This window comes from Halichoerus grypus, chromosome 6 (assembly GCF_964656455.1).
Source record: "Halichoerus grypus chromosome 6, mHalGry1.hap1.1, whole genome shotgun sequence".
Lineage (NCBI taxonomy): Eukaryota > Metazoa > Chordata > Mammalia > Carnivora > Phocidae > Halichoerus > Halichoerus grypus.
The window spans coordinates 89002676-89030248 of NC_135717.1; the positions used below are offsets into that span (position 1 = coordinate 89002676).

General features: G+C 34.4%; 1 protein-coding gene across 7 annotated transcripts in view; it reads left to right on the top strand.

Moving 5' to 3' along the window:
* The window catches only part of ATF7IP (activating transcription factor 7 interacting protein), a 132840-nt gene that overhangs the window by 32984 nt on the left and 72283 nt on the right, over positions 1-27573 (top strand). For 4 of the 7 annotated variants that reach the window (XM_078075637.1, XM_078075635.1, XM_078075636.1 and 1 more), the window contains exon 2: positions 20342-21897. In XM_078075637.1, the coding sequence (XP_077931763.1) occupies positions 20349-21897 (1549 nt within the window). In that variant the 5' untranslated portion in view covers positions 20342-20348. Of the gene's footprint in view, positions 1-14003; positions 14027-15691; positions 15715-19341; positions 19461-20341; positions 21898-27573 lie in introns of those variants that run through there. The other 3 variants (XM_078075642.1, XM_078075639.1, XM_078075638.1) reach the window with 3 other exon arrangements.

A 27573-nucleotide genomic window follows, 5' to 3' on the forward strand; every position in this document is an offset into this window, starting at 1 on the left:
ATTTCATATCTAATCTGTTTGCTATTGTACTGGTATGCTCAACTGCTATTTTGATCCATTTTCAACCATTTATTTCAAAATCCACTTAATCCCTGTTAATTTGTGATGCTGTTTCTGTCAGATATTGTCTTGCTTTTGTCTGTCTTCTAGATAATTTATTGTACTCATCTCTTAATACTTAAGATAATTACTGCTTTGTCATATTCTCTCACATCTGAGAGGGCAAGCATCATTTTTTTTCTTTTGACTTTCAATTTTCTTCCTGTTTTGCCATTTTTTTTACAGATTAATTTAAAAAGTTTGATATAAAATGATATAAAATGATAAATGATATAAAAATAATTAGGTGACATTTGGTTTGGAATTACTTCTAATAAGTTGCATCCAGGAAGAATTGATAGTTTTCTACATCAAGCCTTATGTCCAACATAGTTCTAATATTTCACATATTTTTATAACTGAATTTTTTCATATATGTTAATGTTTCTAGATATCTTTTTCTTGCTATTCTGAAATAAATGTTTTCTTCATTGTATCTTCTTACTGTGTTTGAGCTCTTACTGCTTTGGTAGGATTTCTAGAACAATATTGAGTATATTATCACACTTTTTATTTTTGCCTTGAATGGAAATAGCTGTTTTTTTTTTTTAAGATTTTATTTATTTATTCATTAGAGACAGAGAGAGAGAGGCAGAGGGAGAAGCAGGCTCTCAAGGAGCAGGGAGCCCGATGCGGGGCTCGATCCCAGGACCCTGAGATCATGACCTGAGCCGAAGGCAGATGCTTAACCATCTGAGCCACCCAGGCGCCCAGCTTTTTTTTTTTTTTTTAAAGATTTTATTTATTTGACAGAGGGAGACAGCAAGAGAGAGAAACAAGCAGGGAGAATGGGAGAGGGAGAAGCAGGCTTCCTGCCGGGCAGGGAACCCGATGCGGGGCTCGATCCCAGGACCCTGAGATCATGACCTGAACCGAAGGCAGACGCTTAACGACTGAGCCACCCAGGCGCCCCCCCCTTTTTTTTTAAAGATTTTATTTATTTATTTGACAGAGAGATAGCGAGAGCAGGAACCCAAGCAGGGGGAGTGGGAAAGGGAGAATCAGGTTTCCCGCTGAGCAGAGAGCCTGATGCAGGGCTCCATCCCAGGACCCTGGGATCATGACCTGAGCCCAAGGCAGACAACTTAACGACTGAGCCACCCAGGCGCCCCTAGCTGTGGTGTTTTACTACTAAATATAAAGTTTTCCATTGGTTTGAAGTAGCCTTTATCGGCATAAGGAGCAATCTTTATGTTCTTAATTTTTATTTTTATCAATGAATGAGTGTTGAAACATATTCAATGCCTTTTCAATATCTGTTGAAAAGTGAGTTAATTTTTGTAACCATTTTGAGTTGTGAATAAATTTCTGGATATGCTTAATTTTTTAATTATTAGACATCCTTAAAATTAAAACAGCACAGTTTTGGGTAAAATTATCTCTTCTTTCAGTAGTTGACCAGGCATATGAGGATAAAGGAATTTGAAGAAAATGTATAGTTTCTTGTCTCCTGGCCTTAAAAACCCAACATAGAAAGTCTCAGTCATGTCCCACAGAATGTTGTTGTAGTCTCTTCGAGGGCTATTCTTTGCACATTATATTTTTTAAGTTAGTTGTTATGCCTTTAACGCGATACGACTAATCATATTTCTTCTCTTCCCCACGAGAATAACTTGTCTTAATTTCAACATTAAAAAGCTGATATAAAATATTTAAGAGAGAGATATAATAAATATTTAGAAATACCAAAATGAAGTTCTTGATCTGAATATGTGAATCTTTTAAAAGAGTTTGGCAACTTACTCTATTTATTATTCTGTCTCTTTGGAATTTTTCTTTCTTTTTCTTTTCTTCTTCATTTTGTAAATTCTGGAGGCTCTAGGCTCTGTTAAATATTTTCATGTGGCAGAGAGCCAGATTTCAATGGCTCTGAACTCAGCATGTTCTGTTGCTTAGCAACTACTTGTGAAGTCTTGTGGATGTAACTGAATTATAAATAGGGTTATGAGCAGAAGTGAAATTGAAATTGTAAAGACAGGCATACTCTTCCCCCCTCTCAGCTGAATTTGAGTAATTCTTTATGCAGAGTCAGTTTTTAGAAATCTGGTTTATAAAAATTAGTACTAACCCTATCAGGAAGACTTAAAAAGCGTTCTGTAGAGGTTTTGTTTATAATGACATATTTGAAAGCATGATTTTGATTATTAAAAATAATCTGTTTCGGAGAGATGATAGTTAATGGAAAATAGAGAACTTCTAATTTTCGTGGTCATTCATATAGAAAGATATCCATGCATTGTATTACTGCCTGCATTTCTCTTCCACATTTCTATTAAAATCTACTTGAGGTAACACTTTAATCTTATGGGATGTTTTTGTACTTTTAAACACATTGTTTCTTTAGAGTATCTTAAAAATTGTCCTGTAATAGTGACCATGGTAGGCATTTGATAAATACTGAATACATGAAAAAATCCAATCTACTTTTATAATTTCTCAGAACAGGACATTTTGGAGTGGAATTTATTAAAATTTTATTTAAGAATCAAAACTTAAAGGATCCTTTCAGGTCTTCTAATTTAATTTCTATTTATTCCAGATGGAAAACTTCAGACTTAAAGGTGTTATTAAATGATTTATCTAAGCCAGCAGTCCCTGCACATGTGTTTTTTCTGCATTAGTCTCTCTTACTGATGCGTATCTACCAGCTCTTTTTTTTTGCACTCATATTTCATTAGTTTATACAAAATTCAGTTGTATTCTATAACATAATAAAAATGTACAGCTAAATTCAGTAACAAGCACAACCAGTGTGAACAGGTTTAGGTGAGAACATGAGATCTCAGTGTATTTGTGGTCATCAGTAAACCAGAGAGAACATTGGTTCATTTGCTATGATGGTTAGGAGGAGAGAGGTTGAGAGAATTTCCAAAGTATAGTGTTTTTTGGTTAGATTCTGCAGATTTTTTTTAGGTTCTAAAAGATAAACACAGTGATAATTCATGGTTCGGGGTGAAGGAACTCTGTATTTTCTTAAATTACGTCATGAACTGTTGATAGTAACTTCTGACACTCCAACCTGTGAAAGTAAGCTTCTTAGGAATATTTGCTAGAAACAAGTAGATTGTATTTTTATGCATCATTAGTGAGAACAATTTTAGATTGGGAATGTAATTTTTCTTTGTTTGCTCCATGGGGGTGTGCTAGTCCATTCTGAGTTGTATGCCCAGGAGAGGTCTTGCCATCAAAAGCATAACTTTTTTCTTAAATTCTAACTGAAGAAAGATAGATTTGTAAAGATAGAGATTTGATCTTTTTCTGATCAGCCAAAAAAGGTGTGGTAAATATAATTCTAATTAGATCTGCAAGGAGGGATAACATATCAACAATATTGCTTTGATATAGAAAAGAAAAATAATAGGTACAAAGAGGAATTTCAGTTTGCCTCAGGATATGAAAGAAGATTAGGGTTCTTCCTTTAGTTATGTTTGTTATTAAAACTACACTTTTGTACACATAGGCTAGGGCCCCACATCATCTGGCTCTCAGCTGACATTTTAAACTTCTTGAGGGAGAGGGCCAAGAGAAGGAGAAGAAAATGGAGAAGTGAAAGGTAAAGTTTCTGGAACTGTCTAAACTTCTCCAGGGCATTTTAGTTGCTGTACTAATTAATTAAAACTGAGGGGTCATTGACTATTCAGTATCCCCCAAAATTCAGATTGGTATGTGATAATATGTATGGCTATTTTGAATAATATCCTGCAGACATCATGCTTTTTCTGTTCTCTTGAAATAAAACTGGCGAATATAATAGTGCATTTTTAAAAAAAGTATTTTAGCTGCTTTAAGTAATATTTAAGAAAATATGAAGTGCTGAGATTTATATTTAAAATATTTGATTTATGTATCTAGAATTATAAAATAAATTTTCCCACTTTTTAGTGCCTTCATACCACATTTGACCCATTTGTTATGTTATGTTCTCCCACACTAATTGCAACTCACATTGCTTTCCTTTGTGATGAGGATTATAGTTTATTCAGATAAGTAAGCAAGATCTATCTACATAAAAGATTTAAATTATCTTGAAGATGTGAATACAGTGTAGTTAGATTTTGGATATCCAAGTCACATATGAGTACAACAGTAAGAAAAATAAATAAGTCAATAAGCTCAGTTACTTTTCTACTCAGACCAGTGTTTAAAAGAACAGTATTAATGCTTTCAAAAGCTTGGTTAAACTTTATTTTAAAATCTAGCTATGTTTAAATGTTTAGATTAAAAGGATGTATTACTCAGTTTGCTCATTTGATTTTATATTGCTCATGTTTCTCCATCCTTCTCTGGAGTTCTTTTTGTTCTTAAAACTGTTCTATGTTCTGATATGTTTTCAAAGGATCCTTTCTAGGCTTTATTTATGATTAAAATAAGTCCTTTACAAATAATTCTCAAAATTAAATTTTTAGTATAGTATAAACTAAATTTTCTGGTATCAAATACATGAATTCACTTTTTATTTTGGATAACAAATAGTGACCAAAGAAAACATTTTAAAAAGTAACTTGCCATTTCATTAAAATACATTGATGGAAAGTTTGATGTTAAGAAATGCATAAAACATGCACTTTGGTAAATAGCATTTGTTTTAATGTGGCTGTCTAACCAGCCTTTTATTTCAGCAGGTATAATTTAATTTCTGGAAATTAAAAAGCTTTTTTTTTTTTTTTTTCTTTTTCTCCCCCCTCCCTCCCCCTTTATGACTTGGTTATTTCTTACTAGCCAACAGTCTTTGTAGTTACTACATTAGACTGCATATTGTTTGTGACCTTTAGGAATTAAAATGTACTACAGAGTAAATTTGTAATGTACAAAGAAACATGTATATTAAACACTATTAGCTTGGAAAGTTTAGAATGATGAAATAGGTTTTGTTATCTGGAATAACAATAAGAAATGTTGGGCATTGTCAACTTCAACATTATCCCACTTTAGGCAAAATTGAAAAATCAAAGATAGCAGTATTATATAGACTATAATATTACATGTTAATTTAACTTTTACTTGACAGGAAAAATAAGATAATTTGTTTTTCTCACAGAAATTAATTTAAGAAAAACAATTATTGAATGACTACTGTATGAAAGGCACTACTGTATGTTAGAACAAGTTTGTTTTAAAAAAGAATAAGGCGCAATCCCCACTCTATTTAGAGATCTGCTTTGATAAATTATTTAATCTTTGTATTTTTAATACACAGTAAATGGTTTTTTACCCGTAACTCAGAGTCCCAAATTATTTCAGGGAAAAAGTGATAGGAAAAAATGCAGTGCTGTTCAGACTTTGATAGATTTTATAGAGCCTTGAATGTTTTAGAGCTGTGATTAAAATGCCTCATCATTCTCCTGAAGAAGAAAAGTGCTTAAACATGTACGTACATATACACACACATACACCTATATGTAAATAAAATAATACGAACAATGACATGTAATTTGACGTAGCCCGTAGTTTAGTGTTTATTTTTTCTTTAATTGCCATCTAGTAAGAAAAGATGCCAAGTTACTATTTTAGATGATGAAATGCAAGACACATCTTTCCCCCCAAGAAAATAAAGTTTTTGCTGATAGTTTTGCTTTTATAGTCACATCTATTCTGGGATTTATACTAGTGTATTCTATTTTTAGGCTGTTGCCAGGCAGATTTAAAATTTCTCCTTTTATGGTTGTCTAATTTCTAGCTTTCTGACTGGTTACATGAACCTGCTTTCTTTAGCCAACCACAGTGACTATGCAAACTGTATTTCAGTTTCTGTTGCTATGAGAGAACTGATAAGATGGCTGCAGGGGGCTCCCTTTGGGTATGTTCAGTATTGTAAAGAAGAAGCAAAAGTAAATTCCTTTCAAAATGATACTTTATTTTTTGAAATATGAAATCAAACTAAACAAATATTATAAGGCTTGAAAAATGCCTCTCATGTCAGATTTGATTAATTTTAATGATGCTGTGTTTTGCATTTTTTCTGACGCAGCATTGTGTGTAGGTGGGTATATATTGTTACTTTTTGTTAGTAAATAAGCATCCTGAGTCCCCAAAGAAAGGTTGTCCTCTCTATGTACACCTGCTGTATGTGAACCTGCTAGCATGTTAGTCTACAATTATGTCAAAAATATTGTAGGTTACTATTTTTGCTTCCTAAAAGGGTAATTCAGTTTTTTTCCCCTTAATTCTACTTATTGATTTGAGATAGAGAACACAGAGAGAGAAAGAACAAGCAGGGAGAGGGAGAGGGAGCAGGGAGCCCTACGCGGGGCTCGATCTCAGGACCCCTGAGGTCATGACCTGAGCTGAAGGCAGACGCTTAACCAACTGAGCCACCCAGACACCCTGTAATTTAGTTTTTAATTTAAGAATTATTTTAGATATTAGTTATATGTATATAGTTCGTCATTCTTTTAGCCAATATTTACTAAGTGTATACTATGTGCCAGACACTATAAACTTATTAATATTGTATCAGAATACTTACTTTATTTCTCATTCTTTTGTTAAATTACCTCTGAAGCACATCATAATGATACCAGCATATTTTAAAATGTTTTCTGACAACAAAATTGTGGACACTTAAAATGTTTTAATCTTATACTAGACACATGAGATATGCCAAAGTGTTTTGTTAAACAATATATAAATATAGATATTAAAGTCCATTTTAATAATTATTTCTAAAAAAGTGCATTTAAAGTATTGGAAAATGCAGTAATGGTGGCAAGACCATCATTTTGAATAAAGACAGTGTTGATAAAATCTGACAAAGCTTTATGTAACTCCAGAAAGTTCACTAAGTACACCTCATTTTAAAACAAATCTGTCAACGTTCATTACATATACATTTTTGGTTATAGTTCCAGTTTGTAACAGAAGCAAATGCTTCTGTTTTACTTAAGACTTTCTAGTTCTTTTGTTAACTTTCCATGTGTAGAAGATTTTATTAATTTACATACATGGAGTGTTTATCCACACCATGCTCAGTACTGCTTGATTTTTTTTTTTGCTGATAAATTTTTATTTATTATTATTTTTTACCATATACGAGTATCTCATACCCATTATTATCATCCTCTGAGATAAGCATACTAAAGAATTGTTCCATTTAGGACAGGGAAAAAGAATAACTCATTTATTTAAGCTTAGTGCAGGAGAATAAGGCTGCCGTTATTTTATGTATATTGCCTTTCATCACTGGTATGATTATAGATAATACTTCTTGGCCCAGAAATGTAAACTCCCTAAAGTATAACCCAACATTCAGTTCTCTTGGTATCGTTGTTTTGTCTGTATAGAAAGTGTGACCTAGTAAAGGAAAGTTAGGTAAAAAAAAAAAAAACAACAAAAAATTAACTGTAGTTCTGCTATTTCTTTTTTTAAAGAACAGATTTGAGATGTAAATCATATACCATACAATTCACCTGTTTAAAGTGTACAACCCAGTGGTTTTAAAAATATTTACATAGTTGGGGGCCTGGGTGGCTCAGTCATTTGGGTGTTGGGCTTTGATTTTGGCTTAGGTCATGATCTCAGGGTCATGGGATGGAGCGCTCCGCACTTGGCGTGGAGTCTGAGATTCTCTCCCTCTCCCATTGTCCCTCTCCCCACTTGCGCACCTGCTCTCTTTCTCTTTCTTTCAAATAAAAAAAATCTTTTTTAAAATAAAGCTTTATTAAAAAATATTACTTATTTGAGAGAGAGAGAGAGAGACAGAGATGGTGAGAGACAGCATGAGCGGGGAGCAGGGAGCCTGACGCCGGGCTTGGTCCTAGGACCCAAATATCATGACGTGAGCTGAAGGCAGAAGCTTTGCGACTGAGCCACCCAGGAGTCCCTAAATAAATAAAATCTTAAAAAAATATTTTCAGAGTTTGCATCTATTACCACAGTTAATTTTAGAACATTTTTATTGTCCTATAAAGAAACTCTGTACCCTTTAGCAGCCAGTTTTCATTTCCTCCCCAACTTCCCAACCCTAGGCAATCACTAATGTGCTTTCTGTCTTTACACATTTGCCTATTCTGGACATTTCATATAAATGGAATCATTCAATATGTAGCCTTTTGTGACAGGCTTCTTTTACTCAGCATATTTTCAAGGTTCATTCATATTGTAACATTTATCAGTACTTTATTTCTTTTTATAGCCAAATAATATTCCATTGTATGGATATACCACATTTCATTTACCTATTAGTTTTTGGACATTTGGGTTATTTTGGCTATTCTGAATGGTCATTTTGGCTATTATGAATAGTGTTCCGGTGAACATTTGTGTACAGGTTTTTGCATGGACATATGTTTTTTTTTTTTTTTTTTTTTTTTTTAAAATTTATTTATTAGAGAGCGAGCGAGAGAGAAACAGCATGAGAGGGGAGAGGGTCAGAGGGAGAAGCAGGCTCCCTGCTGAGCAGGGAGCCCGATGTGGGACTCGATCCCGGGACTCCAGGATCATGACCCGAGCCGAAGGCAGTCGCTTAACCAACTGAGCCACCCAGGCGCCCCTGGACATATGTTTTTATTTCTTTTGGGTATATAGCTAGGAGTGGAATTGTTAGATCTTACGCCAACTCTATGTTTAACATGTCAGGGAACTGCTAGACTGTTTCCCAAAGCAGCTGCTTCATTTTACAGTTCCACTAGCATTGTATGAGGTTTCCAATTTCTCTGCATCCTTGCTAACACTTGTTATATTCTCTCTTTGATCATAGCCATCTCTCTGTGTATATAGTGTTCATTGTGGTTTTGATTTGCATTTCTCTGATGACTAATGATAATAAACATCTTTTCATGTTTATTTTTTATTGGTATATCTTGGAGAAATATCAAGTACTTTGCTCATTGTTAAATTGGGTTTTTTTTTTATTAATGAGTTGTAAGAGTTTGTATGTTCTAGTAGTTACAAGTCTCTTATAAGGTACCTTATTTGCAGATATTTTCTCCCATTGCATGAGTTGTTTCACTTTTTTGATGTGTCATTTGCAGCATAAAAGTTTTTAAGTTTTGATGGAAGTCCAGTTAATCTTTTTTTTTTTCTTTCATTGCTTGTTCTCTTTGGGTCATATATAAGAAACTATTGCCTATTCTAAGATTTATATCTATGTTTTCTTTTAAGATTTAAAACTTTTAGTTCTTAAATTTAGGTCTTTGAACCATTTGAAGTGAATTTTTATATATGGTATGAGAGGAAGGGTCTGAATTCATTCTTTTGCATGTGGCTATCTAGTAGTCCCAACAGTATTTGTTGAAAATACTATTCTTTCTTCATTGAATGGTCTTGGCACCCTTGTCAGATATTAGTTGACTGCAAATAAATATGAGGATTTATTTCTTGACTGAGAGATCTATTCCATTGATTTATATGTCTGTCCTTTTTGCTAGGAGTACCACACTGACAGGATTACTGTAGCTTTGTAGTAAGTTTTGAAAATATGAAGAATGAGTTTTTCGTTTTGGCTATTTTGGGTCCCTTGCATTTCCATATGAATTTTAGGATCAGTTTGTCAATTTCTGCAAAGAAGAAAGCTAGCATTTTAATAGGGATTACCGTGAATCAGTAGATCAATTTTCAGTGTTGGCATCTTAATATTAAGCCTTTTGGTTTAGGAGTATGAATTGTCTTTGTGTTTATTTAGGTCTTCTTTAATTTCCTCAACAATATTTTATAGTTTTTCAGAGAATGAAGTTTTATACTTCTTTTTGTTAAATTTGTTATTTTTGATGCTATTGTAAATATAATTGTTTTTTAAATTTCACTTTTGAATTGTTCATTGCATCTGTATAGAAATGCAATAGATTTTATATATTGATCTTGTATCTTGCAACCTCCTAAACTCATTTACCAGTTCTCATGATTTTTTAGTGGATTCTTAACAATTTTCCATATACGAGATTTTGTCACTGAACATAGAGATAGCTTTACTTTGTTCTTTTCAAGTTAGATGCCTTTATTTCATTTTCTTGCCTAATTGCCAGCGCTAGAACCTCTAGTCAGTGCTGAGTAGAAGTGGTAAGAGCAAGCATTTTGTCTTGTTCCTGATCTTAGGGCAAAAGCTTTCCATCTTTCACTATTAAGTATGATGTTAGTTGTGGGCTTTTCCTAAATCCCCTTTATAGTTTGTTGAGTGAATTCTATTATTTGCTAAGATGACTTACGGATAGGTTACTTTTAAAAGATAATTGAATATTTAGGATCCTGCTGGTAGTATTGTTGTGGCTAATATATGAACTAGTGTGCAGGTTGGGTAAAATTAAGAGTCTACTCTCAGACTGCATTTACTCTGTGGATAGTCTTTAGGAATTATATTGAATGATTTCCCCATTTTCAAAGAGATAGAGAAGAAAATTGTGGCAAATACCATATACAGTTTACTCTTGAACAATGTGGTTGATAGGGTGCCGATCCCTAATGCAGTAAAAAATCTGCATATAACTTTTGACTTCCCCAAAACTTAAATATTAATAGTCTGTTTATTGACTGGAAGCTTTTCTGATAACATAAACAGTCAATGACCACGTGTTTTATATGTTATGTATATCATATACTGTATTTTTATAGTAAAGCTAGAGAAAAGGAAATAAAATCATAAGGAAAAGAAAATAAATTTATAGTACTATACTCTAAAAAATTTGCATGTGAGTGAACCCGTGCAGTTCACACCTATGTTATTCAAGGATCATCTGTTGTTTGTTTATTGCTTAACATTCTGAGAAAATAGAACACCCCTTGGTAGCAAAATTTAAAGGATGAAATGTATAAGAAGGGCAATCAATGCTAATGAAAACAGCTTTGTACTGAATTGGGTGTCCGGTTGACCTTACCAAGCTAAAATTACTGTGTAAAGAAATGCGTGATAGCAGCATGGTTATTGATGTATTCGTTCAGATCATATGTAAACATGAATTGATGTAAGTTGTCACTTAAATAAATGAGAAAAGAATATGACTTCGTATAGTGTCTGACATGTAATTGCCCTTTGATAAGTGTCAGTGTCTTTTTCTCCCTTTATGTTGTTTAGTTAACAAACGGGAATTTATAATGTAGAAAATGTATAAGGCATGCCTAAAAATAATAAACGTCAAATTCAAGATTATGCTTAATTTTGTGTTAAGGAGTTGGGGATGGGGAAGGAGGAGCATGCTGGCTGGTAGTGTTATACTGAGGGCTTTGTTTTTTATTTCTAGTTGTTTATCTGGGTGATGGGTACACACATGGTCATTATATTTTGCATGTTCACAGTATTTTATAATAAAAACTGAATTATAAAAGAGCATCAGTATAGCTAGACATTTGTAAAATAATATAAACTTTGAGCTAGAATGGAATTTAGCAAGCATCTGATCTCCTCAGTTTTACACTTGAGATGAAATGTAGAGAGTTAGGGTGATTTATCCTATCTCGACTGTTAGCTAATGTTAGAACAGACATTGAGTAGACCCAGTTTTGTTAGTTTAGAAATCCTTGGTAGGCCAAGCTTTTTATAATTATGTATTTTTAAAGCATGGTAGATTATATGATATTTCACCATTTTTCTTTCTTCCTGTAAGAAGACTACATATTTATGCCTTTTGCCATGCAACATGAAGTGTTTTCCAATGGTTGCTTTTTACTTCTCCACCCCCTTAATGTCTAATGTGGCTTTAACCAATAGACTGTGAGTGAAAGTGGTGTATACTGTGTCTAAGAGATAGCTTTAAAACCCTGGTATATTGTATCGTTCTGTCATTGTGGTCTTTTCCCTTTGCCACAAGACCTAAATTTGGGGTGAGGGTGCTGCTCCTTCAGCCAATGACCTAGAAAGAAGAAGAATATTATTAGCCAGTAAGATTTTGAGGATGTGGGTTGCTGCCCCAATATTATTTAGTGAAAGCTGGCTAATAAACAGAAAGTAAACTTTCACTCTTTCTCCTTAGGTTGGGTCACTAAGAAAAGTTAGAGCTGTTTCCTAGCGTTTGAAGGATTTACATCTTTCAACTTCTTATAAATCATTCTGGGTGTTTTAATTCACCCAAGCCAATTGTGAAAAATACATTTAGACAACTGGTTTAAATTCCTAAAGAAGTTAATACATGGACTTCTGTAACTTCACTATTACCTGCATAGGTGGTAGAGTTTGGTAAGTGGGCCAAGCTAGTGGATAGGGCCCTGATGAATAAGGTAACTGGCTAATTTTCTAAGGGGGTGTAATTTGATAAATGTATTTTAAAATTGCAGTTGTTGGATCAGGTCAATTAGTTTTAATTTGCCTATATAACAGAATGATCCCCAAAATATACTTGGAAAAGGGATTTTGGGGCATCTTGCATTTTTTCATGTAGACTACCCTAGAATTTCTCAAAAATAGCCGTGAATGTAACAAGTTAGACTGTAGTGACCATTCTGGTTTTGATATAACCAAAATTGCAAGAGAATGATTTGATCCTACTTTGTCCAAGGAATTGTTGATAAAGCAAACTCCCTGTTTCCTTTGTTGATTATTTTTTTAAAATTTAGTTGGGAGATACTTCATTTTGATACTCCAGCTGGTATCTGTAGGTTAATGACAGGTAGAAGGGATTCTTTGTTGAGGTGTCAAATATTATGATCACTTAATACTTTACTGAATGAGTGTTAGATAACAGATTTCACCAATTAATATTTTTTTAAAGATATCAGGATAGCTGTTGAAGGTGTTTTTAGGCAATTGAGAGAAGAACGATAACATTAGTAGAACTGAAGAATTGTGAACTACAGGGGATTCTGGATCCTAAAGTAAATATTGTGCTTTGGAAGTGACTGGGAGAGAAAACCTATAGAAAGCAAGAGAATATGGGAACATGATGAAAATCTTTGTGGGATTTTAAACAGAAGTAGTGAGAGTAGTGATTATATTTTACTGAAATTTTAGAAAAATAATTATTAGCAGAGATGTATCCAGTATTTAAGATAAAAATTTAGAAAGTCTTTATAGTAAATTTGTGCAGATAAGTATCAAAGTGGATGGACCATTGCATTATCAGGTTTACCAGTCTCAATGGGTAGTGAACAGTAAAGCAGATGTAAATATTAATTGTGCAACACACTGCATATTCTTATTGATTTTATTTTCAGGACTGTTACAGAATTCTCAAGTAAAATTTGGGTGTGTGAAATAAAATCACACTTCTCAATGGAGAATGGGTTCTTAAAGAATCAAGTAGCAGAGTTGTGTTTCTAAAGAGGTTAGGAATCGTGAGCATAAAGTGATTATTTAAGAGTAAGCTATTATTAGTCCTATTGACCAATATTTATTTAAGCCATTTAATGAAAACTCAAATTTGAGTAAAAATTATTTCCAGCATCCCATTATTCAGAATAATGTTATACTAATGCCAGTTAACAGCATGAGTGTACTTGGAATGCTTGTGTCAAAGATAGAAATATCAAGTCCACTTAAATGGCTTTGCTTCCTATTTTGCAAGTTTGTGCTAAGTTTCATTTTTAAGTACACTTCATCAGGTATTCATAACTTTGAATTAGGGTAGTGTTTGTACGTGTCTGTGTTATGTTTTGACTTAACAACCCAGGTACTTCCTATTGTTTTGTTCACTGTTCTTGGAAAGCAGTAGTACAAACCCTTGTTTATTCATCAGAGAAACCCTACAGTAGACTTACTCAAACTATAAATCTGGGAGTATATTGTATGTTTCCGTTTCATCAAATATGTTTCAGTATAATCCTTCACCTGTATTTTCACACTGTTTGGATTCTTGGTAGAGTACTTGCCCTCATCTGCTTCCCTTGTTGCTGGGCAAGGTTTGTGATGCTGATATCTGATTGGTTTCAGACAACTACGGCTTTGAGCCAATCAGACAGTGAATTTCAGTTCTCTCACAGGACGAAGCACTGAAGCAGCTGCTGATTTATTTTTCCTATGGGGAGATTATATAAACTAAGAGTATGGCTGCAGCAAGCTCCCTCTTGGGTATGTTCGAAAAATTACAAGGTTCATCTGTAACTGAAGGAGAAAAAAATGAGGTTTATTTTTAAAACTTGTTTACTAAGAAAATCTGATAGGTAGTGAATTTGAGAAAAAAATACTCAGATGACAGATTTCCTATTTTTTTAAATAATTTTATGTTTAAAGGACTGCAGAATGATGTAGTATAGGAAAAATTTCCCTTCAATTTACATGAATATTTACTGTTGTAATCCACACATTAGCTTTATTGCTTCAAAAGGGGAGAGCTCATAACCTGCTGTGAAAGGCAGTTAGGGAGAAAAAGATGTAATAATTGTACTTACAACACTTAATATAGATTGTCAAGAGTCAGGCATTTTAATTTCATTAGATGAATCAAATAAGTCAGTTCGGTGCAGTAGACAACAGAACACTTTATGATGCTATCTGTAGTAAACTTTGGGTCCAGAATACTATTAATTTTTGGAATCAGAAATCTATAACAATAGTGATAGGTGGGTATGAAAATCTTATTATTTGGATTTAAGGTATTGCTGAATTTTTAGTTACAAATGTTTTATAAATGTTAAGCATTGTGGATTTTTTAAAAAAGAAATATACATTTGAATTTTGCGGATTCTTACCCATGGGGAGAGAAGTGTATTCTTAACTATGTATTGTCCATGTTTGACTCATTCTCCAGTTAGGAAATTCATTTATATTTTTGGACACATTCATGGACATTTAAAGGAAGATAAATTGAAATAGCATAAAAGGTGTTATTTTTATTTATTTATTTACGTGATATATTAAATGTGTATCATATGGATTTAGATTTTATGCGTTTATGTTCTAGATTACTTATATTAGACAAAGAACCTCACTAATGTATTGCGGATCCAGGTTTTAACTATGTTTCCCTGACCTTATTGTCTGTCTCCTGTTGCTGGGCAGGAATCAGAATGCTGGCTACTGATTGGCTGAGTTTGTGAGCAGCTCTTGAACAGCCACTTAAATTCTTGAGCTTTTTGAGCAGGCAGATTGTAGGCTAAGACATTACAGCTTTTGGTAATACTTCCTTTGTTGTTTCATAGCTATGATCTCTTTGCTAGAAAAAAAGAATAAAAGTTGTAGGCGGAGGGGGGATGAAGCAGAGAAGAAAATAATGTTTTCACTTAAAAAAGGAAGAGGTTCATTGGGCTTTCCTTAAAAATAATTTACCAAAAATTTGAAAAAAATTCTAAGCTATAGATACTTACTAGCAGGTATCTGTATCCTTCTTGGTTATTTAAATATAAATTTCTATAGTAAAGGTGAAAAACCCTTTTTAATAAATGCTGTAGAAAAAAGATTTTATTAGTGATGGTATTGTCTCAGAGTCCTTGAATCTGAATATATAGAATAGGGACCTAAAAACAGTTTTTGACTATCTTCTTCATGAAAAAATATTTTCTAGAGAAAGTACATCACGTTTTACACATTTACTTCTAGATATGGCAGACATTTTCTACTATAAATTAGAAATTTTTTTTCCTATAAAAATGAATTACAGTCATACGAAAGCTTCATGATTCTAGTGTTGCAACCTAAAAAAGTAGTTTTTCTTTTGTAGAATAGTTTTGTGAATGGCATCTCAGTTTCAGATGACGTATTTAAAATGATCCTTAGAAATGTATTGTTCCGGTAGTACAGCCATGGAGACTTGTTTGCAGGTAACACACCCTCTTCTAATGTGTATCTTTCTTAAATATACTTTCCTTATGCAAAATAGATTTTTAAAAAGTTACTGCTGATTGGTTTGCACAGATATGGCTGAACTAGTTTGAACTGGTTATTCATGTTACTTCCTTATGCTTTGTCTGTTTTTCATTATACTTAGAACCCATAAAAAATGTGGTAAATGGCTGTAGTGTGCTCCCTTGTGGGTATAGATGGTAGTTATTTTGTAATTCTTTGTACAGTACTTTATCATTACCGAATTGAATGGCAATTTAATTTGTAAAACCAGCTTGCTTGGATAATATTTATTTTTATTAAATGTTATTTGGTGGTGGCAATTTAACTTTAAATGTGATGTTTGCATGTTGGATTTTCTAACTTATCTACAAAATACCAGAAGTAAAGAGAAATTTGTCTCAAGATTCTCTAATTTATGTCTAAAAACATTCTTAATATACGTAGACAATTATGATAACATTATTGAGTGTTTACTAGGTTCTGAGTACTTAATGTATAGAATCTCATTTAATCATGACTGCAACTTCTGTGGCAGGTACTAATAATGATACTCCCTTTTTAAGATAGCTGAAACTAATGTTAGGAAACTTGCCCAGTGTTATATATATAGTAAATACATGGGAGAGCTGGAATTTGAATCCATGTTTCTGTCTGCAGAATTTATGTTCTTTTTTTTTTTTTTTTTAAAGATTTTATTTATTTATTTGTCAGAGAGAGAGAGAGAGCGCGCGTGTACAAGCAGAGGGAAAAGGAGGCAGAGGGAGTTGAGCAAGGAGCTCGATGCTGGACTCGATCTCAGGACCCTGGGATCAACCTGAGCCAAAGGCAGATGTTTAACTGACTGAGCCACCCAGGTGTCCTGCAGGATATATGTTCTTAAAAGGGTTACTGAAAATTATGAAAATATACTTTTTTTTAGAGGAATGCTTCCTATTAATGCAACTGTCAGTAACTGTCAGCTTCCATGTAACAGCTGAGAAATGGGGACATTATGAGGTCAGAGTCCAAAAGAATTACAGTTCAGTATTTAAAAATATTTAAAAGGTAATCATATTCCTTATGCTATAAATTTAATTATTTTCTGTCTTTGGAGTCAGCAAGAAAATGTGACTACAAAATTTGCATTTCATCTTCTTAAAAATTTTCACTTAGTATGAGTTTGGAATGGATAGTGGGTGGGAAAAAACTTGAAGGTTAAATGGTAGACTATAATGAATAACCCTTAAAATAGTGCCTATGATAATTCTGCATTGAAGTTTCTGTTCAATTGAAAGATAATTTTTCTGAATAGTTTTACTGAGTTCCATAATTAAAAGGCTAGGAAGAATAAGAAATACAAGTATTTGGCTTAAAATGAGCAAATGAATGCAGAATGTACCACAGTCTAGAAGTACTGTAACAAAGTGGTAGGTTTTCAAGCTGTATTGGCCTCTAGCAAATAGGCTAGGCCATTGTTTTATGTCTTTTGGTCAAAAAGAACAATGGAACACCAGAATCAGACCTCTAATTGAACACGTTGGGTTTATTACTTGTTGCACTGAGGAAGAATGCTCACCATGGGTAAACTCTGAAGCACATCAGTCAGTAAGAGGATATTAGAAAAAAACATAACATAGGATTTGGGTTTAGTATAGTAGACATTGGGTTATTTGTGGGAGGGTTTGAGGAAATAGAGCCTTACTTTGGATTGGGTGCTCTCAGAAAGTGGGGGCAATTCTGTGCTTGGTTATCTCAGTAAATCTTATCTGTAGGGAGGACAGACTACTGTGATTTATTTTCTTTAAAAATGTAGCCATCACTCATTTAGTCAGAGAGAGAGGTTTGATATTTCATGGTTGCACAGTGACCTTGTCTAATTTGAATGTGGAGGTGATTTTATGTTCAGGAGAACAACATGGCTTAGCTGTAAGCATCAAGTCGATTTATAACAACGAGGTCTAGCTGTGAGCCTGAGATTAAGTTCCCAGGTGTCTGAGGCTGTTTTTTTCCCCCCCTCTCCAGCTACAGCAAGTGTATCCAACCATCATTCCTACAGGTAATGGTGATGATGAGTAAATATCCAGTGTGAAAACAATTTTCTTGCTTCCTGTATATCTTTGTCCGTAAAAGACTTCTGTTTTATTCCATTATAGACTGGTGACATTGTTTTCTCCAGGACGAAGTCCTTGCATCTTTTGCTTGCCTTACTGCACTGGCTAGGTAATGGTAATAGGGAACATCTTTGTCTTGGTTCTGATCTTACTTCACCATTAAGTATGACATCTGTAGTTCTCTTTGTAGATAACTTTTATTACATTTGTTCTCAGTTTTCTGAGAGTTTTAATTATGAGTCAGTGTTGAATTTTGTCAAATGAATGTTCTGTAATCTGTTGAGATGATCTCATGTTTATTTTCACCCTTTATTCTGTTTATGCAGTGAATTTTGAATTCATTGCTTATATTTTATTTATGTATGTATGTATTTAAATAGGGAATTTACTGTCTCGTAGTTCTCTATGCTAGAAGTCTGAAATCAAGGTGATCTAGGGCCATGCAGGAACTAAGGAAGGGCCTGTTTCAGACCTCTTTGCTAGCTGTGACTTGTGACAGCCAAACTCCAGTTTTTACATGGCTCTCTGTGTGCATATCTGTATCCAAATTTTCCCCTTTTTGGGCAACCCTGTCGGGACCCCTCTTACTCTTGAGAGCTTTTTCTGTATCTTCGCTTAATAGACTTCTATTGCTTTACTAAAAAGAAATTTTTTCCCCCTTTTTATAAGGATACCAATCATAGTGGGTTAGGGCCCACCCTAATGACGTTATTTTATCTTTATCTCTGCAAAGACTCTAATTAAATACGGTGACATTCTGAGGTGTTGGGGCTTAGGGTTCTAATATATTTTTATCACATGGACACCTTGATTCAACCTGAAGTAAAGCCATTATGATTCATGACTCACTTATAATCTGCATTGCTTGATTTTTTTTTTTTTAGTATGAAACCAACCTTGTATTTTTTTAATGAGCTTCACACAGTCATAATGTATACCTTTTTAAGGAACTTTAAAATAACTGACATGTGAAAGAATAAGTCATAATGGAAATTACTAAATATTTTAAGAGCAACAATGAAGATATAACACATCAAAATATGAGATGCAGCTAAAGCAACCTTCAAAGGGAAATTTATAGCTTTATGTGTATTGCAGAAGAGGAAAGATAGAAAATTAATGATTAATGTTTAGCATGATGCAGAACTGCCAGACTTTTCCAGAGCAGCTGCACCATTTTATAATCCCACCAGCATTGATTGTGTGATTGTCTCCTTACCAGTACTCATTATTCTCTTTGATTATAGCCATCCTGATGTGTATGAAGTGTTATCTCATTGCAGTTTAATTTACATCTCTCTGATGACTAGTAATGTGAGCATCTTTTCATTTTTAGTGCTTATTGGCATTGGTTTATTGGCAATTTATATATCTTTTAGAGAAATGTCTATTCAATTCTTTGTCCATTTTTTAAAAAAGATTTATTTATTTTAGAGAGCGAGCGAGTCTGTGCTCCCTTGAGCAGGGGTGGGTGGGGAGAAGTGGAGGGAAAGGGAGAGGGAGAGAATCTCAAGCAGACTCTCCGCTGAGCACAGACTCCCTGCCAAGTGTGGAGCCTGCCATTGGGCTCGATCCTACAACCCTGAGATCATGACCTGAGCTGAAATCAAGAGTCAGATTGAGCCACCCAGGTACCCCAATTACTTTGTCCACTTATAATGGGGGTTATTTTTGTTATTATTCAGTTGTAATAGTATTTTATTTTTTAGATGCATGTCTCTTAGATAAATTACTTGCAAATATATGATTTGCAACTATATCCTGTCATGTGAATTGTCTTAGCAATTTTTTGATGGTAATCTTTTGTAAATATGTTACAGTAAGGTTAATCTAGATATGCCTGGTTGCAAATGTAATCTTATGTGTTTCTTAATTTTCCTTATCTGTATACCTCTTTTCCATTCCTCTACTGTTTTTGGTCTCTCATAGTTTTATTTTTCTTTGTCAACTTTTTTGCTGCATATGCTTATGTGTCTCCTCCAGATTCTGACTTCATTAGTTTGCTGAGAATTAAAACTAGAAACTACTCACTTTTTCCTTTTTTTCTCTTCCTTCCTTCCTTCCTTCTTTCCTTCCTTCCTTTCCTTCCTTTCTTCAGCTCCCTCCCTCCCTCTCCCTCCCTCTTTCTTTCTTTTTTCTTTCTTTCTTTCTTTCAATGAATGGTCTTAATTGTTTGCAATGGGAAGTGGAAGAAGAGGGGATATGACAGTTCCAGCACCAAGGGTAGCTCTAAAGACCTACTCTTGCTGTCTCCGCCCCAAAAGCTAGTCACTTTTTTTCCTAATCTTCCTGATAATTGATCTTCTCTGGTTTGTACCTGTCATCAATTTTGTATTACACAAATCCAATTAATATGAAAATTAACACATAGCAAGGATTGTTATGCTTTCTATATGTTATTATTTCAAAATTACGTAAAGGGCTGCTTACCTATAAGATCAGTTTGCAGTTCATCTATGATTAGGTGGCTTCTGTTTCAATTATTAAACTCTCTCTCTTTCTCTTTTTAAAGATTCAAAATGGATAGTATAGAAGAACCTCAGAAAAAAGTCTTTAAGGCTCGAAAAACAATGAGAGTGAGTGACCGTCAGCAACTTGAAGCAGTGTACAAGGTCAAAGAAGAACTGTTGAAAGCTGATGTCAAGCTGTTAAATGGCAACCATGAAAATGGAGATTTGGACCCAACCTCACCTTTGGAAAATATGGATTATATTAATGACAAGGAAGAGGTGAATGGCATTGAAGAGCTTTGTTTTGATCCTGAAAAAAGTAAATCAGAATGGAAAGAAACCTCTTGTACCTTAAATGTTAATATAAAAAACAAGCAGGATGATGATTTAAAGCATGAACCTTTGTCTCCTAATAGTATAGCTCCTGAACTAGTCTGTAAACTGACTGCTGAACCAGCTTCTGATGAGCCAGCCTCTGTTGAGCTGGCTATGGGAGATCCAGCTTCTGGAGATTCAGCCCCTGAAGATCTGGCCTCTGAAGTATTAACCTCTGGTGATCCTGCCTCTGGTGATCCTGCCTCTAGTGATCCCGCCTCTGGTGATCCCACCTCTGGTGATCCCACCTCTGGTGATATCACCTCTGGTGAAATAGTTTCTAGTGAAACAGTCTCCAGTGAACCTTTCTCTGGTGAATTGGTCTCTGGTGAATCGGTCCCTGATGAATCAGTCTCTGGTGAACCAGTCTCCAGTGATCCAGCCTCTGGTGATTCAGCTTCTGCTGATCTGTCCTCTGGAGCACTGGCCTCTGATGATCCAGCCTCTGGTGATCCGGCTTCTGGTGATCCAGCCTCTGGTGATCAAACCCCTGGTGATCTGGCCTCTGATGAACCCACTTCTGATGAACTGACTTCTGAATCAGCTTTTCATCCCGCCTTTGAACCAAGTTCTGTACCAGTCTGTGAACCTGTTCCTGAAACTGACAGTACAGAGCCTAGTAGCAATAAAGGTGATGCTTTTCTTGAAAAAAATGGGGATGATGAAAAGTTAGACCGGATTTTCTCATTTGATGAGAAAAATAAAGCTGATAGTAATATCGATGCTGATGAAGAAACCCTGGAAACAGATGATACAGTTATTTGTTCAGATCTACCTCCTGAAAATGAAAAGAAGGCAAAGGAAGATGCTGTCACAGAACCTGCTCTTGGAGAGGAGGCTATATCTAGCAGTATGGAAATTGACCAAAGTGAAAAGAATGAAGATGAAAATTCTGCAGACCTTGCAGAAACCATTAGTGAAAATGTTATGAAAGACGACAAAAATGAGATTATCTTGGAAAATACAGATTCTATGGAGACAGATGAAATTATTCCTATTTTGGAAAAGCTTGCGCCTGCTGAAGATGAACTTACTTGCTTTTCTAAAACTTCTCTCCTTCCAATTGATGAGACAAATCCAGATTTGGAAGAGAAGATGGAAGGTTCTTTTGGTTCACCATCTAAACAAGAAAGCAGTGAGAGTTTGCCAAAAGAAGCCTTTTTGGTCCTCTCTGATGAAGAGGATCTTTCTGGTGAAAAAGACGAATCTGAAGTTATATCACAAAATGAAACATGCTCTCCAGGTTAGCATATTACTTAAGTTTTAAAGATTTTGTTTAGGTTTAATAAACTGCTTAATAAAGCATTCTTATAATGTTTAAATTTTTTTTAGTTGCTGAGAAAGTTGAGAATGATGTGACTGGAATGATCTCTAAACTTCATAAATTCTTAACAGAATTTAGCAACATTGTGTGAGCAACATTGTGTGAATTGATAAGAAGGGAGTTAAAATAATTGGAAAATATGGCCTTTGCCCTTAAGGGGCTTATGGTCTAGGCATAGAGAGATAAGCTGGACCATTGATCAAAGTCCTAACAATTGTTCTTGCTATCACTTAGCAACCAAATAACTTAGAATGTAAAAGCCTACTGGTTTAAATTATTTGCTTCAAGTGTTAACAAATCACATTTTACAATTAATTTTCCCAGTGAAATATGATTCCTTTAATATTCTTTGTTAGAGAATGACACCACTATTGCTAGAATCCAGAAACCCTGAAGACTGATAATCTATTTGATAAAGACTTCATCCATTTGCTTCCTCAGGCTTCTTGATTCTCTTCCCCCCGCATCTTCTGAATGATCTCTCTGTAACTTAAATCTGTTTTGATTGTGTTCTTCTCTTTTGTTGGATCCCTATTACTTTTAGATTAATTCCAAACTCTTTAAATAAAAGGAATATAAACTTCTTAGTCTGTTCAAAAGCCTGTCTTTCCATCTCTTCTGTTATTCCTGGAGAAAAAGGAAAGAATGAGAAAAATCCTATTTTGCTTTCATGGTCAAACTCAAACATGATTTCTATTTGAAATTTTCTGAACTCTTTTCAGAGTGGCATTAATACCTTTATGTTCTTACTGTATCACCATTCCCTTAGCCTTAGAACTCTGAGAGGAGTGACCTTGTAGTATGAAACACAGCATTTGGTTTCTAATTTGTTCAAAAGAAATAAGAGACAGGCCTAGGAGACACAGGGATGCTTTTTCCCACAATATATTGGAGGCAAAGATTTTTTTTCTTATTAGATTTTCAGAGAGCATTTATTCATTATTAAAGCTATATTGAGAGACAGGCTAAGCTGTTTTGGTTCTGGGGATTTAAAGATAAAATTTAGTACTTGCCCTCAGGATGCAGACAGTTGCAGGACATTAAATACAAGGCTGTGAACACACTAGTAATGTTAAATTGATATTCTGGGAGTGTAGAGAAGGGTAACTTTATAAAAACATAGATGTATTTATATAACGTAGGGTTTTAATGAGGATAATCCCTCTTAATTGTAGCTCCGTCCTACTTGCTCAGGCCAAAATCTTGGAGCCATTCTTATTTTTTTCTTTATATCGCATATCTTACCAGTTTATCAGGAAATCCTCTTGGCTCTGCCTTCAGAGTAGATTTAGAATCCAGTCTCTCTTATCATCCACTATCATCACCCTTGTTCTGAGCCACCATCATCAGGCCAAAATAATGCTTGGCTTACAGTCAGTGCTTAGTAAATATTTGTAGAATGAGTGAATAATTGATAATATAAGAGAAGTATATCATGAAGGACCTTGGTTACCATGCCATTGAATGTTTCAAGCAGAGGAGAATGACATAATGAAGTTACATTTTGGAAAGATAATAGGTAACCATATTTAAGGTGACCTTAACTCTTTCATTGAATAAGTATTTATAGAGAAAGTGGTATTGGAGTAAGTCCTTAAAAAACCTTTTGGTAGTCATAACACATTTCAGATTATTATTTAATGAGTTTATACATTTTACCTTTATGTGAGGGTTTTGATCTTAGGGACCATCCTTCCCACTTAATGCTATTAAATGCCATGAGATGACTATTAAGCCACCCATGTTGCATACTTTGAAAATTCAAACTTGCGTTTATTTTTGGTTACTCACTTTTATTTATTTATTTAAAAGATTATTTATTTATTTATTTGAGAGAGGAGTGAGTGAGAGAGTGAGCATGAGTGGGGGGAGGAGCAGAGGGAGAGGGAGAAGCAGACTCCCCGCTAAACAGGGAGCCCGATGCTGGGGCTCGATCCTGGGACTCTGGGATCCTGACCTGAGCCAAAGGCAGACGCTTAACTGTCTGAGCCACCCAGGCGCCCCAGTTACTTACTTTTACTTTTATCTGATTGTATGGTATTAGCAGAGTAAGTGTAGTGATAGATTTAATTTCTTAGCTGATAACTAAACTTTTATTTCCTGCCCTCCCTTCCCCAACCCCCAAGGAAATTTTGTGTATAATACGTTAAAGTATAGTTTCTTCATTGGTCTTAAAACTGTACTGTGTTCTCTTTACATGGGAGCAGAATCTGTTACAGTTGTCTTCTTTTATCAATGGTTTCACTTTCCATGGTTTCAGTTTTTGCAGTTTTATCTTTTTTTTTTTTTTTTAAAGATTTAATTTATTTGAGAGAGAATGAGATAGAGAGAGAGCATGAGAGGGGCAGGGTCAGAGGGAGAAGCAGACTCCCTGCTGAGCAGGGAGCCCGATGCGGGACTCGATCCCGGGACTCCAGGATCATGACCTGAGCCAAAGGCAGTCGCTTAACCAACTGAGCCACCCAGGCGCCCCAGTTTTTGCAGTTTTAGTTAGCCACAGTCAGCCATGGTCTGGAAGCAGATTATTCTCCTCCTAACTTATTCTCAGTAGTATTAACTTTCAAGGTCAGTAGTATCCTAATGCTGCATCACAATACCTATGTCATTCATCTCACTTCATCTTATCATGTACGCATTTTAACATTTCACATCATCATAAGAACTGTGAGTATATAGTACAATAAGATGATTTGAGAGAGAGACCATATTTATATAACTTTTATTGTAGTATGTTGTTACAATTATTTTTAGTTATTGTTGTTCATCTCCTGTGCCTAATTTATAAATTAAATTTTATCATAGGTATATATGTATAGGAAAAAACATACAGGGTTCAGTACTGTCCATGGTTTCAGGCACCCACTGGGAGTCTGGGAACATAGCCCCTGCAGATAAAGGGGGACTATAGTACATGTCATTTTTATTGCTGTGTACCTTCTGAGATATTACTTTCATCATTTTTTTATTCTGGACTAATTTTTTTTTTAGATTATTTATTTGAGAGAGAGCGGGAGGAGGGGTAGAGGGGCAGAAGGAGAGGGAGAAGCAGACTTCCCACTGAGCAGGGAGCCCTACGGGCTCGATCCCAGGACCCCGGTATTCTTGACTAATTTTTAATGTTTTCAGAACACAGAATTATAAACTGAAGTACTGAGGACCACTTCTTCCCTCTAGCTACTAACATTTATGTGCTGTACTAATAGGAAAACATAAACCTCTGTCATTTCAGGTACTTCTTTAGCAAATGTGTTTTAAATATAACAGTTATGATAGCTATGAGCAGCAACAAAAAATAATGAAGGATATCAGAAAGCAAATAAAAAAGCCATTTTAATTTTACAATAGTAAGAGAAAGGCCTAAGAAAGTATTGCAGATATGCTGAGTAGGCCTGAAGATACTGTCATATTCTTGCACAGTACTATATGATAACTGATATTCATTAGATGATTAAAATGATAATCTGTTTATTAAGAAGGCTAGGAAAATAAAGATTTCTGTCTGGAAAAGTTTAAACAGCAGTAGAAGAGGTACATCCATTAGTTTATCTTCATTCACTTTCCAGGCCATGTACTCTTTATCTAGCTCCTGTTCCATCTCTTTACTCTCTTTCATAGTCATTCTTAAATTCTGTTAATAGGCTAGCACTATTTTTTCTCCTCCTCTTATTCTTTAACTGGATTTTGATTTTCATCTTGCCAGTCCCCCCTCCTTATTGTTTTCAGTGAAGTGACATTGATGCTCATATTGTTAAAAACCAGGGATTTAAATCCAAAATTTTGTCTTTATTCTCTCACACTTGGATGCTCTCTTTAATAGTCCCTCCCTTTTGAGACTCTCTAGCTTTTGGGCTATGGCATTCTCCATTTTTCATCCTTCTTGGCCCTTCTCATTTTGTTTCTTAATGGAGAAATAGGAGGGAGAGCTCTTCTCCACCTGCTTTTTTGTTTTATAAACATTGCTATTTCTTAATATTTTTGAGGAGAAAAATATGTTTTAGATTAAACCAGATTTTACACTAAATTCTGATACAGTTTCCTTCCAAATTTTATTTCAAATGAAAAATGTATCTGTGGTTGATTTGTTTTTCCCTATTCGCTCTCTGAGGTAAATATGATGAGTGTAAGTGCTTATGAGGATAATTGCATAGGAATAGAATTTCATGGGTTTTGTCTATTTTTGCTTTAGATTAGTAGTGGTAGAATTACTGTGGTTTAGTTAATTAAAATTTATTGATATTTTATTGTCACTGTTTATTGTGTTCAGCTAAAGTTCTTTATTTTCTCAATCCATTTATATTCAGTTATTTCTTACTGTTTGGTTTTTCTTTGTGGAACCTCTTATTCCTATACATTGGTGGAAATTGCAGATTTTTCTTTTCAGAGTTGAGGAAGATCAAAGAAGCAGGTTTTGGAAAGGGAAGTATAGGAGGAACATCAGTTTCAAATGACTGTTTCTGTCCAAATTAGATATGTGTATTTCAGGGCAGGGGTTTGGACTGTTTAGAAAAATTTAGGAGTAGATAGCATATAGACCTTAGTTGAAGGTGAGTGACAAGATGAGATCACCTCAGTGAGTATAAATGGAGATGAGAGGAGGTATAAGAACTAAGCTCTTGACATTCCAGTGTTTAGAGGTTGGGAGATGAAGAAGAGAGACCAAAGAAAGAGCAGCTCTTATATGTCAACTATACTTCAATAATAAGAAAAACAATAAATAAGTATATGAAACAAAAAGAAAAGAAAGAGCAGCTTTTCTGGTAGAAAGTCAGGAGATTCTGTTATCTTAGATGTCAAGTAAAGAGGATTTTGCAAGGAGGGAGTAATCAACCCAATTCTGTTTATGTATCAGATGCTGCTATTTTGTTCAAGTAAGATGGGAGACAAATATTTAATAACCTGAAGATTATTTGTGACCTTGACATGGGGTGGTGGAATTGAAAACCTAATTGAGATTGGGTTTCAGAGAAAATGGGAGGAGAATTGGAAATAATAAAATAGAACTTTTCCCCCAAGTTTGCTTTAAAAGGGAGCACAAAAATTCACTGTAGAAGATATTATTTGGAAGTTTGTATTAAATAAAACTTTTAAGAATTTTTCTGGAAATGTCTTATTAATCATGACACATTTTCCTGATATGCCTTGTGAGGTTGAGAATTTTTATATGTTTATTGGTCATTTGTATTTCCTTATCTATAAATTGCCTGTTCATCTACTTTGCTCATTTTGCTAATGGATATATTGTCTTTAATTAATCTGTAGGAATTTTTGTTTTGTTTTAAATATTCTTATAGAGCCAGTAATTTCAGACAGGGAATGGGCAAACTATAACCTATAGGCTCTGTTTTTGCCAATAGAGTTTTATTGGAATAGAGCCACATCTGTTTGTTTACATACTACATATTGTTTATCACTGATTCCCACTACAAGGACAGAGTTAAGTAGTTGCAACAGAGACCATATGGCCCACAAAACCGAAAATATTTTTTGGGTCTTAACAAAAAATGTTTGTCAGCGTCTAATCTAAGGTGACACTTTATTTTTGTCCATATTTCATTGGAATAATGAAAATGGGAAACTAACTCCCTATTGTCCTCT